We start from the raw sequence: 16152 nt of genomic DNA on the forward strand, positions 1-16152 counted from the left end.
GATCATTTCCACCGATGTAGCCATTACATACTTCAGCAAACTCCTCCAGCGTGTCATTTCGTGACACTTCCTGCATCAACGTTGTAAGCGGTAAGCCTTTGAAAATTTAGATGTGGCACAAGGATTCTGGTGTGTAGCTAATGGTGCACATTTTATTCTGTAAAATGTGCAGATAGAGGACAATAAATGTTTAGTAGCATGTGGAGGCTTTTAATGCACATTGGCTTTGTTTTTCCCCTAATTACTTGTAGATGTGTAGATGACACATTTATGTTAGTATACATGCATACATGTAACACAGTACTGATTTCACACTCTTCTGATTATTTAGTCCAGAAGCTGGAATAGCCTCATTGGACTTGTGTGTGTCTATGGGAGAGATTTGATTATTTATCATTAACAAAAAATGAAGAGTGTAAGTGGCTACATTTCTAGGATTTTAATCAAAGAGAGAAAGAATGCTATTAGACTAGATGAATATGGTCTTTCAAGGGAGGCTCAATGTCTGCAGTGACCTCTTGAGGTCTCTGTACTGAGCTCAGAGTTCCATGGATTGCTCTTATGGACTGGGAGAATGAACACTCATCTCAATTTCAGCCTGCTGCCACTCATTGTTTCACAGCTAATTGGAGTAAAATCCATGGGGGGATGAAATTAGCGGTGTTCTCCTCTAGTTAACCTATCTTCGGAATTAATTGTGTGTAATGAATTGTGCAGCATTATTCTGTGTAATGTGATTGGTTGGTGCTGGTTAAATCCAAGAATTCACAATAAATGTCATAATTTTACTTATGTGTTCCATAACCTTAATTGAACGGATATCCGATAAAGTGGTTATCTTAAAATATAAACATGCTCGCACCTCTGATGTATAACCCAAATTCTTGTTGCAAGCAAGAAGCAGTCAACATACACAATAAGAGAAGTTATTTATCTTAGTTACACATTCTAAATCTACAGGGATATTAGCTGCATAGTTATATTCAAGCTCTCTGAAAATATCTGTCATTGCCTCTATCCAAACTCTACAACATTTACTTATTTCCCTTTGTGCCTTGTAACACTAGAGCAGCTGGTAGTTTTGTACTACTTGTATTGCCCAAGTAATGGCTTTTAGTGTTTGCATGTTAAACATGTAAATGTAATTCCTACTGTACGATGTGTATGTTAATGTTATATAAACCATGAAACAATGTAAAACCTGCCATGTTACAATGTTATGCCTACCTTTACAAAAAAAAAGTATATTTTTTCAATACAAAGACAAAAACTTTGCATGTAAAACACGCATTTCAACTTACATAATGGAAGCACCAAGTATGATAACAAGATCAATTTTTATAGGAATAATTGTAGATATCTCCGTTTCATTCTAATTTTGATGCATATGCTATCCATTCTTTTTTTGTGCCATGATAAATTGGTAAATGCATACTCTCTTCTGCAGTGCAATATACAACTGGCTCTGCTAAATACATTTGAACTGAATTTTAGTCAGACTTGGATGAATGAACTTATACAGTTGACTCCACCTGAAATATAGTGGTTTTATATTAATCATATTAATCTGATTAGATTAATCTTTTATCTTCCGCAATTATTCTGCAATTAGCAGGCTACTGATAATTGCTTCATTTCACACATTACAACCAAAAGGATTTTGTTTAATAGTCTTGATGGAGTCATCACTCATTGTCACCAAAAAGCCTTCTTCTAATACCTTTGATGGACTTCAAACAACGCTGCCTGCATCAAATGGTTTTATGAGATTACATTTGAGAGTGGCATGATGGGTAGCATAATGATAGATAATGGACTGATGGTTGCATTTGTTATTTTATTTTTTTCTTTAAAATATGTTTAAGATATTGGCAGATATTCCGTACACCCAAATGCCGTAAGACAAAGTGTGGCTGTTTTAGTGTTAAAATGGGAAACTGAATGGGAACTTAAGTTACAAATTGCTTTAAGAAGACCAATTTTGGAGACAAAGGCACTTGATTGTACTGTTGATTGCAAGCTGTAAAGCAGTTTTAAGAAGCCTTTAAAATAATGACAATTTCATCAGTGCACTCTTCGGGGGGAGAGAGAACGAGAGAGAGATAGAAACTAACCAGATTTGGTTTGACTAACCAGAAATATTACAGTAAATTAATATTAGGCATGTTCATAATGCACACCAGCGTCAGAGCTGTTGTGTGGGAGACTGGACCACATGATCATTTAAAAAGTGGGTTTTAATAAATATCTGAAACAGCTGTAACTAAATATAATTGCCTTGGCTGGATCAAAAGCCATTTGGTAGTCTAAGCTTCACTGTTTCTATTGAGACTTGAATACTGTATGAGTTTGGCCTCAGGATAATATGTAGAATTACATCAAAGAAAGTACAACATTACTGACAAGTGTTAATACATAAGTCACTTAGAACACTTTACAAAGGTATAATTGATATTTGTTTATATTTGTGAGTTACAAAATCACATGTCTTAAAATGCAATTTGTAGATGAAAATGAAATGAAAAACATGACAATTGATGCTAATTGAAGAAGGCTGAACAAAGTACTTCACTATTAGCACCTTAATTTGGTAGATTGTTTCAATTGTGATGGAAAATTATTCTCTGTTGCCTCTGCCATTTCGCGTTTTGTAGCTGTTTTGTGGTACTGAAAAGATGGCCACAATGAAGACTTAGTCATTAAACCAAGCAACGGCAGACAGTTCTGTCATTAGAGCGAATAAACAGATGGTATGTTTTAAGAACAGGTCCCCAAAGCTTTAAAACATTCCACCTTGAGAGTAGTAATATATTTTGTCTGCGTGTGCCTTATGTTTCCTGGTTATGGTGTGTTGCCATTTGGTATATGTGGTGCTGCTGACAGAACTCGGTTGTGTCACTTTTTCTTGCACTGTGGTTTTGATAATAGAAGGTAATAGAAGGATCTGTAACCGTATGGGAAGTTTGGGCTTTTGATTTCATGTATTTATTTATTTTCTGATGTGTTTACTGTCTACAGCATTTGTAGTACCTAATATTAAGACATGACAGCCCTTATGCCTATTTGTTCTTGTACATTGCAGTGTGTAAACACAAAATCCCATTAAATCCACGATTTATTTTGCTCTTGGGCCTCATTCTGACAGGAATGCGCTAGCAGTAAAGTTTATGTCTGCGTGTAATTTTATGTCTCAGAGTAATTCTCACTTCGCCTAGCCTCACAATGAAATCTCTTAGAAATACATCACGGCCCTCACAGAACAGACACATCAGTGTTTCTCTAGTGGCACTGCACTGTAACTGAGTGATTGGAGCAACATGAATGTAGTTATCCTTCAAACTTCCAGGCCATTAATACATTCCATGAAGTACAGTAATTGAAAGCAAGTTCCTAGATGGGTGATCACTACTGATCTACTCTAGGCTCATAGGTGAGTATTTCTTAGTTAAAACGTGTTGTAAGGGGACGATAACGACAAGCAGCTAAGAAATTTTACAAGAAGAGTTGCCTTATCAGGGAGTAATAAATAATTCACAGGACCATTTTTTCTAGTGGTAATTAAAGAGTAAATTGAAATACAAAATTAACATATATCTATATAGGTCTTTATAATTTTATGAAGAAAAAAAAACATCATTCAAAAATGTTCAAAATAACATTTTGTGAATATCATTGATCTATAATACAGAAGGCAACTTCAATATTTGCAGAGTAAATGCTTCATGTCCTAAAATATGGTGATAATATATCTTGATAACCACACGGTCATATTTTAACACTTATGAAAATAAAAAATAAGATAAGCCTGTATATTTTACCCACAGTGATGGCCCCCAGCTATAAGATCTTTGTCGTAGGTTGAGTCTGTGCTTAGACCACGTTTTGAGATAGTGGTGTGCTCTATACTTAACCTGCAGAATACACAGAGATCAGGGCACCACAGATAAAGTGCAAAATCTGCTTATATTATCACCTGGTGGTTGACTGTGATAAACATCTGTATCACCCTTACAGCTGTGTTTATACTCAGAATTTTCAATTTTATACTCAACCAGTGATATCGTTGCATATCTGCGTCATACGGTGCCATGAAAGTGTACTTGCCCCCTTCCTGACTTCCTCCACAGTGATGTAAAGGACTGATATCAAATTATGGGAAGCGTTCGATTACAGTTATTACTGCTAAAGGTAGTGCAACCAGTTATTAATCTTAAGGAGGCAATTACTTTTTCACATGGGTGATATGGGTGTTTGATATCTTTTTCCTGAAATAAATGAAATAATAATTTTATAATATTTATATATTTTTTTTTACTCAAGTTCCATTTGTCTAATATTAAATTTTGTCTAAAGATCTGAAATCATTCAGTGTGACACATATGCAATAATAGAGGAAGTCAGGAAGGGGGCAGATACTTTTTCATGGCACTGTGGCATGTTAATAACATTAACACTGTTCCATTATATTAGCCCATCATTTGGCCATTATTTTAGCTAATCAGCCAGTGCTGATTGATATCACTATGACTCCAATATCATCATGCATCCCTATATACAGTATATATATTATTTCTCTAAAATAAGAAATGCTGAAATCGTTTTTGATCCGAGTGCTCAAAGTTGTGGCATGGTGTGAAATTGGGAATTACTGCTGTGTCCTGTCAGGTCATCCAAACCATCAGCGCAGTGGATAAAGATGAGCCGCCCAGCGGACACCGTTTCTTCTTCGCTCTCAGTGCAGAGGCTGCTGGGAACCTCAACTTCACCCTCAGAGACAACAAAGGTACGTGGACCTTCCTTACCTTTATTTATTGCCAATAAATATTAATCCCTGCCAGTTTAAATCGATTAAAGCCTGCAGGTCATAAGTGCTGCCAGTTCGGTACAGTTTTTGCATGCATACAGAGGAGAAGAAATGCCTCTAGCATTGGTAGTGGACAGAAGAGAGAGGGAGGAAATAAATCAATACATTAAAAGGTGGGGTGAAATGAAAGAGTAATAGCAGAGGGGGATTCGGTCCGTCTTATGTGCAGTTGTTCAATCTGGGAGCCAGATCCCTTTATCTGAATTACATCAAGAGCATTGGTGGGGGGCTCTATGGGGCTCATAGTGCACCAACATGCAAGACCCCTGTGCAGTGACAAATGAGGCCGCACGTCCATGAGGACAGGGGGCACGTGTCTCCATAGGGGTGACTTCTGCCAGCTTTGCAAGTGCTGATGTAGTAAAATGTGGAATAAGCAGCACGAGTCGAAATTAGAGTCAAAGGTCTTTGCACATATGATGAAATGTTGTCAGAGAGTATCACAGCCTCTAAATCTTAAGTCTCAAATGAGATGATATAAAGTAAAAACAGAAGGGTGTGGATTAGGTCTGATGAACACAGAAAATTCTTAAAAAGCCTGGTTCAGGCATGGTGTGTTGTACATTTCCAAGTCCCTTAATGACATGCGCATGCTGATAAAAATAATAATATGAAAAACAGTGGCTGAAAAATTGATTCTCTGCATTGTGATTATGTGCCAGGTGGTAGAGAACTGAACATATTTGTGAGATTAACACCAGGGGTGGAACAGTTTAATTATAATGATCATCCATCTGTTGATGCTCTGCAAAACATTTGTACTATTTTTTAAGGTATCCAGGTATTAGCTGGAAATGGTCTTATAAATGGTAAACTGTGACAATTAATGACTATGGGATTTGAACCGGCAAACCTCCATTGTGACATCACTGAATGCTTTATGCCGTGCGCTCTCCCCAGACAACACAGCCTCCATCCTGACGAAACGGGGAGGATTTCGACGCCAGGAGCAGTTCCTTTACCGGCTTCCCATCCTGATCCTGGACAGTGGCAGCCCCTCTCTTAGCAGCACCAACACCTTGTCCATCCGGGTTTGCGACTGTGACCCGGACGGCCTCGCCCAGTCCTGCAGTGCCGAAGCGTACATACTGCCTGCCGGGCTGAGCACCGGCGCCCTCATCGCCATCCTTGCCTGCGTCCTCACGCTGCTGGGTAAGGCTCAACCTCGTGCTGATTGGCTCCTTCATTTACCATTTGATTGATTGACTGGTTGTTGGATTGAGTTAGCGGTTCTTGATTCTTGATGGTGGGCAACCGTCTCCATAGTGCCGAGAGTTTGATTGCTTCATCGTTTTGATTCATTAGTTCATGCGTTGTTTAGTGTCCGTCAGTCTGCTACAGAGGCACCTGATTAGCTGATTGGCTGTCCTAGATCCTCTCCACAAGTGCTATTTTGTGTTATTAGACGGCCAGTTGATTGATGAATTGATTGCGTGACCACTTGCTGAATGAATTGTCTGTCACAGTGCAATTGTGTTGTGAGGATCTGCAGTAATGCCGTGCTCTGCTGGGTAGACACCGGGCACTGTATTGATTTTCTGGTGGATTTTTCTCACTGTCCTAGACAGACACCAGACCTTTTTTGTAAATGGTTCAATAACTGTTGTAATTAGCCAACCTATAATTCTACTTGAGTTAAGTGATTAATTAGCTAGTGTGCACATAGTTGTTAATTACTGACTGAATTGTGTGTTGTCATTACTCCTTGTGTGGCGGCAATAATCAGCAAGATTCAACGGACTTAGTGACCTAATATAAAATTTGGCTATAAAAGATTGAAAAGCATTTAGGGGTATTTTCTCTGAAAAATATCCACAGTTTACCTTATATTTGTTATTGAAGGAATCAAGTTAGAGCTTTGCGTGCACTATGAGCTGACAACAAACCCTATAGAAGGCATTTAACAACATAGATACTGTTACAAAGACAATTATGAAATAATTTGAACATCCAAGTAAACACCTTCCCCGAGGTGTTTGTGAAAGCTTGCTCCTAAAAGTTTTTTTAAGCCCTAAAAAAGGTTAATGTGCATTAGGACAAACAGCAGGAAACATCACTTCCAGCTGCTGTAATGAAACACCTCTAATTGTTGTCGGCTCTGTGCATCTGTTCCATAGTGGGCGTATCAACCTGAAAACGGGTGGCCTCTAGTAAACCACACTCCATAACTAAATGCCCATCCCTCTCTTTTTCCTGCTCCTAAAATCTATGTCTGGTAGGGGTATCTGTCTATGGTAGGGCTACAACGGTACATGCATTCACACCGAATTGTTCACTCACACTGCGACCCAAACAGTTACAGTCTCGCCTTAAAGCAAGTGTTGAACTTTATTTTTCTTTGTGCAGAACTTAAATTCAAGAACTCCAAGTTCCCTCTGGTGAGAGACATTTTCTTAAGAAATGAAAAGCAATTTTATACTTTAGTTTAAAATTGCGTTTAGTTTTTCTTCTGCTCGACAAAAATGCGACCAAACCGTGAAGTCAATACCGCAGTATGTTCCAAAGCAAGATTTTTGTGTATTGTTGCAACCCGGCTAACCGCTCCTCTTATCCTGCCACCCAACTCCAGTGCTTAATCTGTCTCTAATAAGACCTCATTCAATCAGCAGATTGCAATCCTGCTGCATTGTTCTGTTGATAGGAGGGAACAGAAGGTAATAAAAAGACTGCAGTGGCTCTCAGTTCTCTTTCTCCCTGGCTCTTGTTCATTCTCACTGACGGCCATTACAGAGCGGATAGATCGAAAGTTGTTTCCAGTTCCTGGTTCCGTGATTTAACTAAAAGAACTACCAACATCAGGTTAAAGTGGTTATTATTTTCTATATTCCATACTTAGGGGCCTGTAGTACTATTGGTTGGCTATTGTTACTTATCTTAGGGAGTGCTGCAACATTTTTTCCACTAGGATGCATCCTGCTTTTGGGAAAGAGGGCTTTTCTGTGGTTCGGATTCTCCCAGAGCACAGAGATTACACTGCCATGCGGAGAAGCCAATTTATTTTGGGGCTGGTAAATCATGTCTGGGAAGGTGGGTAGGGGGTTCCCAGGCCACTCTGTCTTGGCAAATGTGGTGTTTTGGGGGGGGGAGGGGGGGGGGGGGTGTTGGACAGAGTTTGAGAGGAAATGTGGAGGAAAGAGGAAACTTGTGTTTTTCTGAAAAGGATTTCTATATTTTAATTTAAGAAATCATGCAATCATCACCCAGGCCTGTTTAATGTAAGGTCATTTTTTTCAGCTGTGCTATTATTTTATGAAATATTGCACCTTTATGAGTTTGTAAGTATTCATTCCTTAAAAACCCTCTGAATATAGTGGTACATATAATTTTTTTTTTTTTCACAGGCAGGTCCCCAGTTTAGAAAGGTGCCATGACACATAACTTTAAAAAAGGCAAATACAGTACCCTGCTGAAGTGTATCTTTGTTCGTGTGATATTTGTAATGGAACTAAGCTGGGTCGGTCATTGTCGTAAAGGGAGGAACTGTCCCAGAGGCAATTTAAAGAATCTAAATAACACATCTCTGCCTGCGACAGCTGCTGCAAAGGTTGTTGTCACTCTCGGTGCAAAATCATGATCTCTGCTTCCACATTACCCTTGGGCTTGACTCGGAGTGAGATTGAGGGGGAGTGAGGTCAGGTGAGAGGTTACTTGTGTGAAGGTAGGCTTGTAGTATTCTAAACACGAGCACTCAAACCAGGCTATGAGCTATTCAACTTAGTACATGTTAACTACATTTAAAACTGCTGTTTTTATTTTTTCTTATTTTTTAAATTTGCCTGTTATTCAGCTGTCATTGAATGTATTGAATAGTCTTAACCCCTTAGAGCCCTGTTTTAATGACAACAGTAGTGCTAACAGGCCTGTATAATACTGCTGATTTTGTCCTCTGCACATGGAATATTTTTCATTTTTGTCTAGTTTGGTTTTACAGTCTTCAATAAACATGCTTGCATCAGCATAGGTTGGGCAGTGTACTGGGGGGTATGTCAATTAAAAAAAACATTTGGTTTTGATAATGAAATTATAAACAAATAATTTGTTTGCAATTCAACTCACTTAGATGACCTTTTGATGTGTATTCTGCTATTTTGGTGTCCTTACCAATTCATTGAGGGAAATGAGACTGCATGATTGATGAAAATTGATTGAGACAAAGAAACAATTTCTACACACAGGAGAAGATATTAATTTGTTAAATGAATGCATGTATGTACAGTACGTAGAACATTTCTGCCATAGAGACAAGCATAAGGAATGAAGATTTTCATAACTCATGTTGCTACCTTAACTGCAAATTTAAAGAAATTGAACAATGATTTTTGTTACATTACTGTTACTTCATTTTAAAATAGACACTGTTTAGTTTAGCCAGAGACTAAACTAAATTAAGTTGACCTACAATCAGACCAGCAGTAATTGGCATCTCTCTAGAAAAGTTTTTTTAAACTCATTTTCAGTGACCTTCAAACTTCAATTTCCTTTGTGAATTTTTTGATTCTATTCTGGTCTTTCTTTATATCAGAATGCAGTGTGGAGTTTACAGTAATTGTAGTAGTCAGTTTTAAGGTAGGCTACCTAACAGAATAACACAGTGGTGTGATCAAAAGTGCACAACACTGGAAAAAGTGTATTACCCAGATGCTTATAAGCACATAAAACAGAGACTGTAGCACTGCAGGTGCACTACAGTCTCTAGTCATGCAATTCAAGGAAATAGAGTTGGACATGCCTTCATTCACGATGACCATGAGTTACTACCAAATTTCACAGTTGCATTTTACAGTGACTATAGCACCCGTATTGTGCAATTGTGTTACTTAGTGTTCAAAATAAATAGATATTCAAATGGATATTATGTGCAGTCCACCCACTATTTTGCCAATTTTTACTCAAGACAATGAAACATAGGTGCAAGCACAACATGGAAATGATCTATATTGTAGCAGTTCTGTGTTAATATTATTTTCAGTATGGCCAATGCTCATTTTACAAAGAGAATTATATTGCTTCAGCTTTTGAGGAGTTGAAGATCTGAATCACTGTGAAGAGCCTTGAGTCAGCCTACAATTTTCTACCCCCAATCTGTGAGCGTTGCAATCAGTTATGAGCCAAATTATCAGTGGCAAAATTATGACAGAATCTGCTATTATAATCAGTGTGTTAGGTGTGCCTGTGTTAAACTAGAGGGTGAAATTCAGTACGGATAGTAGTCCAGGATTAAATTCAGTTGGGGGGTTAGGGGTGGGGGTGTGTGTGAGATGGATTGAAATTCAAGACTTTATTCAGTATGCATAAGGCGGGGTTTCAGTTTGATGGCTGAGTTCTTATTGTCTTTGGCAGTAGTCTTCTTTATGAGTTTGCGACTGGGCCCAGCCACTGCGAAGCAGACGTTGCACAAAAGGAGGATGACAGCCAGGAGCTGTGCAGAAATCAATTGAATTGTATTATTGGTAGTGCCCCAGCGAACAAAAATTTAACAGACTCAAGAAACAAAACAAACAAAAAAAAAAAGATAAAATGACTAAACTGTGCAGTTTTTAAGTTTGGAGAAACGATCAAGAGAGAGCTAGATTTGAAAAAAAAAAGTTCCACCCCTCCCCTTAGCTCTCCCTCCAAAGCCCTGCCCTCCAAACACATGTGCTGCCTGTCATCTGAGTACTATAGAGAGGACAAGAGCATGTCTCATTCACTGTATAAAATAAAACATATGAAGTCATCATAATTATTGTAAAGAATGAATGTATCTATAGTTTTTATTTATTGCTATGGGCTAGCGAAAATCGATAAATGCAGACACTGCCATTTTCGATTGTATGAGACCCAGACGAAGTTACGGGCGAAATGTCGGTCAAATAAACATTACTAAATGCATCTGTAATTGTGCTTTTATTTTTTTGCTAGAACGTCATAGGTAGCTATAAACATAGCTAGCTAGCAACAGATAGGCTACAAGCTAACACCTAATGTACAGCATTGTGTAACAGTGGGCTAAATGTAACCTTAGTACCCCTTATGGCTTCATGCTCCCTTATACGTGTCCGTATGCGAGTGGCTAGCCCTTTAAATCTGCAGCAGCAGTGAGCCACACCCACTCCACTGCTTGCCTGCTGTGCATCTAAAAACGGTATTAAAGAAGAATAACCAAAAAATATAAAGTCATCTCGCCTTGTTAGTTGTACATATGGGGGCGACATAACTCAGGAGGTAAGAGCGGTTGTCTGGCAGTCGGAGGGTTGCGGGTTCAATCCCTGCCCTGGGCGTGTCGAAATGTCCCTGAGCAAGACACCTAACCCCTAACTGCTCTGGTGAATGAGAGGCAACGATTGTAAAGCGCTTTGGATAAAAGCGCTATATAAATGCAGTCCATTTACCATATGGTTATTTTTAATTAATAGTTAATTATTGTAGGTGCATGCAACATCATAAATAAATGTTATTTAAAAAGCAATTCAACACTAAAGTACAGCCACACAAAACCCGACCACGCTAAGAACGTTTTCCCATGGAATGCCAGCACATTACATCCATCCATCCATCCATTAGCTATACCTGCTTATCCTTTTCAGGGTCACGGGGAGTGCTGGAGCCTATCCCAGCATGCATTGGGTGAGAGGCAGGAATACACCTAATCTATCGCAGGAAACTGAAGTATGTAGAGGAAACTCAGGCGAACACAGGGAAAACATGCAAACTCCACACAGGAAGGCCTTGGCCAGGATTTGAACACAGGACTTTCTTGTTTGCAGCACTACCCTTTCCGGTTTGGTGTGCGCATGCCTTGTTTTGCTGGAACAGTGGCGCATGTGACCTGTCTGTTCTGTGAGGAAAGCGGGAACGCGCTTCCTCACAATAACGATAAATTAAATTTTATGCTCAGCCCTATCTCTAGCCCTATTCCAGGCCCTGAACCTTAAACACTAATGTAAACTGTAATCTCAATATGTGCACATCCAAAAAAAGGTGTAGCACTGTCCCTGGAGCAGACATGCCTGGAATACCAGGCCACAATCTTCCATATTTACAGCAGAGCCAGCTGCACAGAGATAGAAATGACCAAAAAGACTTTGCTGTAGGGCATATGGAAGAGTCCAACTCCCTCACCAGCCCGCAGTTGTTAAAATCCATGTTTGACAAGAATAGAGGGAGCGGACAGAGTGAGGGAGGGAGCGGATAGAGTGAGAGGGAGCAGCAGGGGCTGATTTGGCAGTGGTGGTTCATTTTAATGACAAACGTGAGACTAGGGCACCGCCAAACGCTCTCCTCGAATGGGATTGATTGCGCATGATGGATTGTTTTCGCAATTCAATTACGGCAAATCGAGGATAATGTTGAATTGATCCATTTTGTCTTTGTACATCTATCTCATTTCAGAGCTTAGCGGTGTAGTGAAAACAGCCATTTACTCATGTGTACCCTGTACATTTTGTAAATAAAGTTCAAATCTGCTTACCATAATTGGGCCACCTAATCATCCTCACAGTTTAATTGGGTACATGCTCTTCTTACACTGGATCTGTCATCCATATAAACCTCTGTACTTGTTCCTCATCCTTCATGAAGCCATTTGGAATACTTAATGAATAAGGCACATAAAAAAAATCTGTTCCCATCTTCATTTTATGAATACAGTAGCATGGTGATGTATCTCTGGGTATTCTTTTGTAAATAATTTTAGCAAATTTGAATATAAACCAAAATATATAGACTGTACACCAACTGCAATCATGAGAGCAAGGATAAAAAAAGGACTGGCGTCCAAAATGACACCAAAGTACCATTATATTCAAACCATTCTTTGTTTTTTACATTAATACATACATTAAGGCTAGAATAAAATAATCCTTCACCAGTGCCAAATGATCCAGTTTATTATAAATGCAAATTGTGGAAGCTTGCTGGAGGAATTGTTGAACTGTACTTATTCGTTCCACTGCCATGCATAGAGTGCATGGCGATGAGAATAATATGCACAGAAAAAGTACTGTTACATAAACGGCACAAGTATCCTTGCAGTTTTCGCTGAGCGTTTAGCCTCTTTAATTTCCAACACCAAACCAGCATGACAAATCGTTCCTGTTTTTAATAAATTTGACATACTCAGTTGGCTGCCAGGTTTTCAAGGAGGGCGATAAAATACAAGGTAGCCAAATCGCTGGCAAAAGTATATTCAACAATTTACCACTGGGGAGAGGGGTAAATAACCACCCCCCCCCCCCACCCCATGCCCCCTATCTTGATTATGTGTTGAGAACTGCAGCATCCCCTCATTGCCTTGCCTGGGGAAAATGTATACGGTGGAGGAGAGAAATATGGGTCTATGGAGCAATATTTCACACTCACTCTGCCAGTGCTGATGGATGGATCATTAGGCGTTTGCCTGTTTGCTCATGCACAGGAAGTTATTTTCAGCCCTGATACATCCTCAAGGATGGGCGGGGCATCCGGAAGGCTGTCTTTCAGTTCCGATTTTAGGGTTCTCTCTAAGCGATCACTTATGTTTGCAGGGCAGAGTAATATGGAAATGATCCGAAACACAGTTTTACAGTTTGGTAATGTATGTGCCATCTGGAGCATCTGTTGTTTGCTGTTGGGGCTTTTCTCATTCTGTGAATGGCAAAAGGGAGAGACTCACTCCATAAGTTACAGCTTGTGCACAGGATATCAAGGGCTGTTCTAGGTCTGTGTGTTTGTGTGCGTTTCTTAGTTTATAACTTGGACAGGCAAGACGGATAACTACATGGGCATACACGTACATTAAGAATTGACATGTTTATTGAATCATGAATTGGCCCTTTTTGCAGCCATGCCTATTAAAGCTGATTAGAGTCAAATTCACCAAAGTACCAAAATTAATGTTAACAGTGAGCACCGTATCTTTGTGTCTCCGAGAAAACCATTAACATCTCATCATTAGCATCATCACAGAGTACACTTTCAGAACATCATTGACCAAATACTATTGAAAGTAAAAATGACTAATGTAATTATAAACCTTATTCACCATTTTCAGAAAACAAGATGGAGGAGGTATGGGGCTTTACAAACAAAAATGCTCATATAAACTCACGCCGTACATACTGTTAAGCTAGATAAGGGAAATCCTTGCCTTTATGCCCTTCTGTGCATCTGATAGAAAGTGGCATTGGAACAGATTAAAAGGAAAAGCTTAAAATAAACCTTAGTACTCTGCAGGTGAGATATAAATGTGTCCTTGGGCTCTTTTGGTTTTAATATAAATTTTACACAATACGTATTTTCCGTTGTTCTCATTTCCCCTCTGATCAGTTTTCACCATGTATTATAGCAAAACGCAAGTTCAGTCTCTGAAAGCCATAATGTGCTTTGTTTCCATTATACTCACTAATTGCTTAATTTAGATAAGACTAGTAATATATTTTATTAGTCCTGAAAATGAGCTTGAACTGGCTGTGTGGAACAGTTAAAGAACTGGACTTGGTATTTCACCTGTGACAGCGTCCATGAGAGAGATTGGAGTGTTTGATAACTGGTTTCAGTGTGTCATCTGTGTCCCAAGCTAACGCTGTGCTTTTCCCTCTCCTTCACCGCAGTTCTGGTGCTGCTGATCGTGACGATGCGCCGTCGGAAGAAGGAGCCCCTCATTCTTGAGGACGAGCGGGACATACGGGAGAACATCGTGCGTTACGACGACGAGGGCGGCGGGGAGGAGGACACCGAGGCCTTCGACATGGTCGCCCTGCGGAACCTCAACGTCATCCGGGACCACAAGGCTCGGCGGGATGTAACGCCCGAGGTGACCTCCTTCTTCTCCTCGCGGCCCGCCTACAAGACCCTGCCGGACAACGTCATCTTCCGGGAGTTCATTTGGGACCGGCTGAAGGAAGCGGACGTCGACCCCTCGGCACCCCCCTACGACTCTCTGCAGACCTACGCCTTCGAGGGGAGCGGCTCAGTGGCGGAATCCCTCAGCTCACTGGAGTCGCAGAGCACGGACTCCGACCAGAACTACGACTATCTCAGCGACTGGGGGCCTCGCTTTAAGAAGCTGGCTGATCTGTATGGCAACACTGAGGGCTGCAATATATTCTCATAGCCCTGTTTCAAATTTTAAGTTCATGTTGACCGTGGAGTTGAAATAAGTGGGGAAAAAACCTAATGCTATTATTGTTACAAAAAAGGACTCCACAGGACAGAACCAGGTAAAAAAAAAAATCCTGAACTGATCTTTCTTTCTTTTCTACTATCTTTCTGTGGATAGTAGAAAACTGCTTTTGACCAAGAAAGCCAGAAGGAAATTGTTACAAGAAAACAAATAAAAAGGCTATTTAAATTCAAAAGGTATTATCCATCAATCCCCTTGGATAGGATTTTCTCAGAGAATCCATGGAAGTTTTGACAAACTATAAATATGACAACACCAGAGATAATGTGCGAAACACAGACCATGAATGCTGAACCTGGCGGGAACCAAAGACCTCACCTGTTGGACCCAAAGGGTAACCTTGTGCATTAACCCTTGACTACTGTATCCGACATGGGCCATGAGTGCCAGAATCAGTGTTATTCGCCAAATACTGCGATGCATTTTACTGCTTTTGTTGTTCTCCAAGTGACATTTATTTTTTTATTTGTCTGTAGTGATTAGTCAGTACAGCGACAGTTTAACAAGTTCAGTGGTCATTAAAAGTGTACACTTTGATCAGTATACCATAGATGTTTTTTTCTTCCACTCATTTTTAACAGAACAACACAAAATGTCACAACTACTGACTTGCTTCACATTGGGGAGAAAAACACAGGGGTGAAATTGATAAAGATTTTCTAACAAGTATGTATATGCCAGATATGAATCTAGTGAAAGTAACTGCTCTATTACTGTGTAAAAGAGGCTTTACAATCTCCCTCACACTGTATCTAGTGGGAAAGGGGATCACAATCTGAAAAAAACAATTCCGCTTTTCTATTGGCAGACATTGTGACAAATGTTGTGATCTTTTCAAGAACAAATTCACCTTCTTTGAGTCAGTGCCCCCTCGTATAACTCTTTGGTTCATATATAAGTTAATACAGGGTGTTGTTTGAGAGTCATTCTGCTATCAAGTCTAGTTTTAGACTTGAATAGCAAAAAAAAACTTTATGGCTAAACAGTGCGTTCTGAATATATTTGGTAGGTAGTTCATGCACTTGAGTGAATCTTGTAAAAAGAAAACCAGCATAAATGAACTGAAAATCACAGGCCTGTTATCAATGTGAACAACAAAGCTCCTAGTGTCAAGGATAATATGGCAAAACTCTAATTAAACTCAGAG

At 39.6% G+C, this 16152-nt stretch overlaps 1 protein-coding gene and 1 long non-coding RNA gene across 3 annotated transcripts in view; both read left to right on the forward strand.

The window, feature by feature from the left end:
* Positions 1-15548, forward strand: part of LOC135252643 (cadherin-7-like) — an 86992-nt gene extending 71444 nt beyond the window's left edge. The window contains exons 10-12 of the mRNA XM_064330963.1: positions 4666-4783; positions 5765-6016; positions 14434-15548. Coding sequence (XP_064187033.1) covers positions 4666-4783; positions 5765-6016; positions 14434-14936 — 873 coding nt within the window. The 3' untranslated portion in view covers positions 14937-15548. The remainder of the gene's footprint in view (positions 1-4665; positions 4784-5764; positions 6017-14433) is intronic.
* Positions 7651-8280, forward strand: LOC135252644 (uncharacterized). Of its 2 annotated transcripts, XR_010329449.1 has the most exons (3): positions 7651-7663; positions 7770-7891; positions 8206-8280. It is a non-coding gene; the product is annotated as an uncharacterized LOC135252644 (long non-coding RNA). The 2 variants fall into 2 exon arrangements; XR_010329448.1 differs by lacking the exon at positions 7651-7663 and having other exon boundaries at positions 7760-7891.
* Positions 15549-16152: the final 604 nt, after the last annotated feature.

This window comes from Anguilla rostrata, chromosome 4 (assembly GCF_018555375.3).
Source record: "Anguilla rostrata isolate EN2019 chromosome 4, ASM1855537v3, whole genome shotgun sequence".
Classification (NCBI taxonomy): domain Eukaryota; kingdom Metazoa; phylum Chordata; class Actinopteri; order Anguilliformes; family Anguillidae; genus Anguilla; species Anguilla rostrata.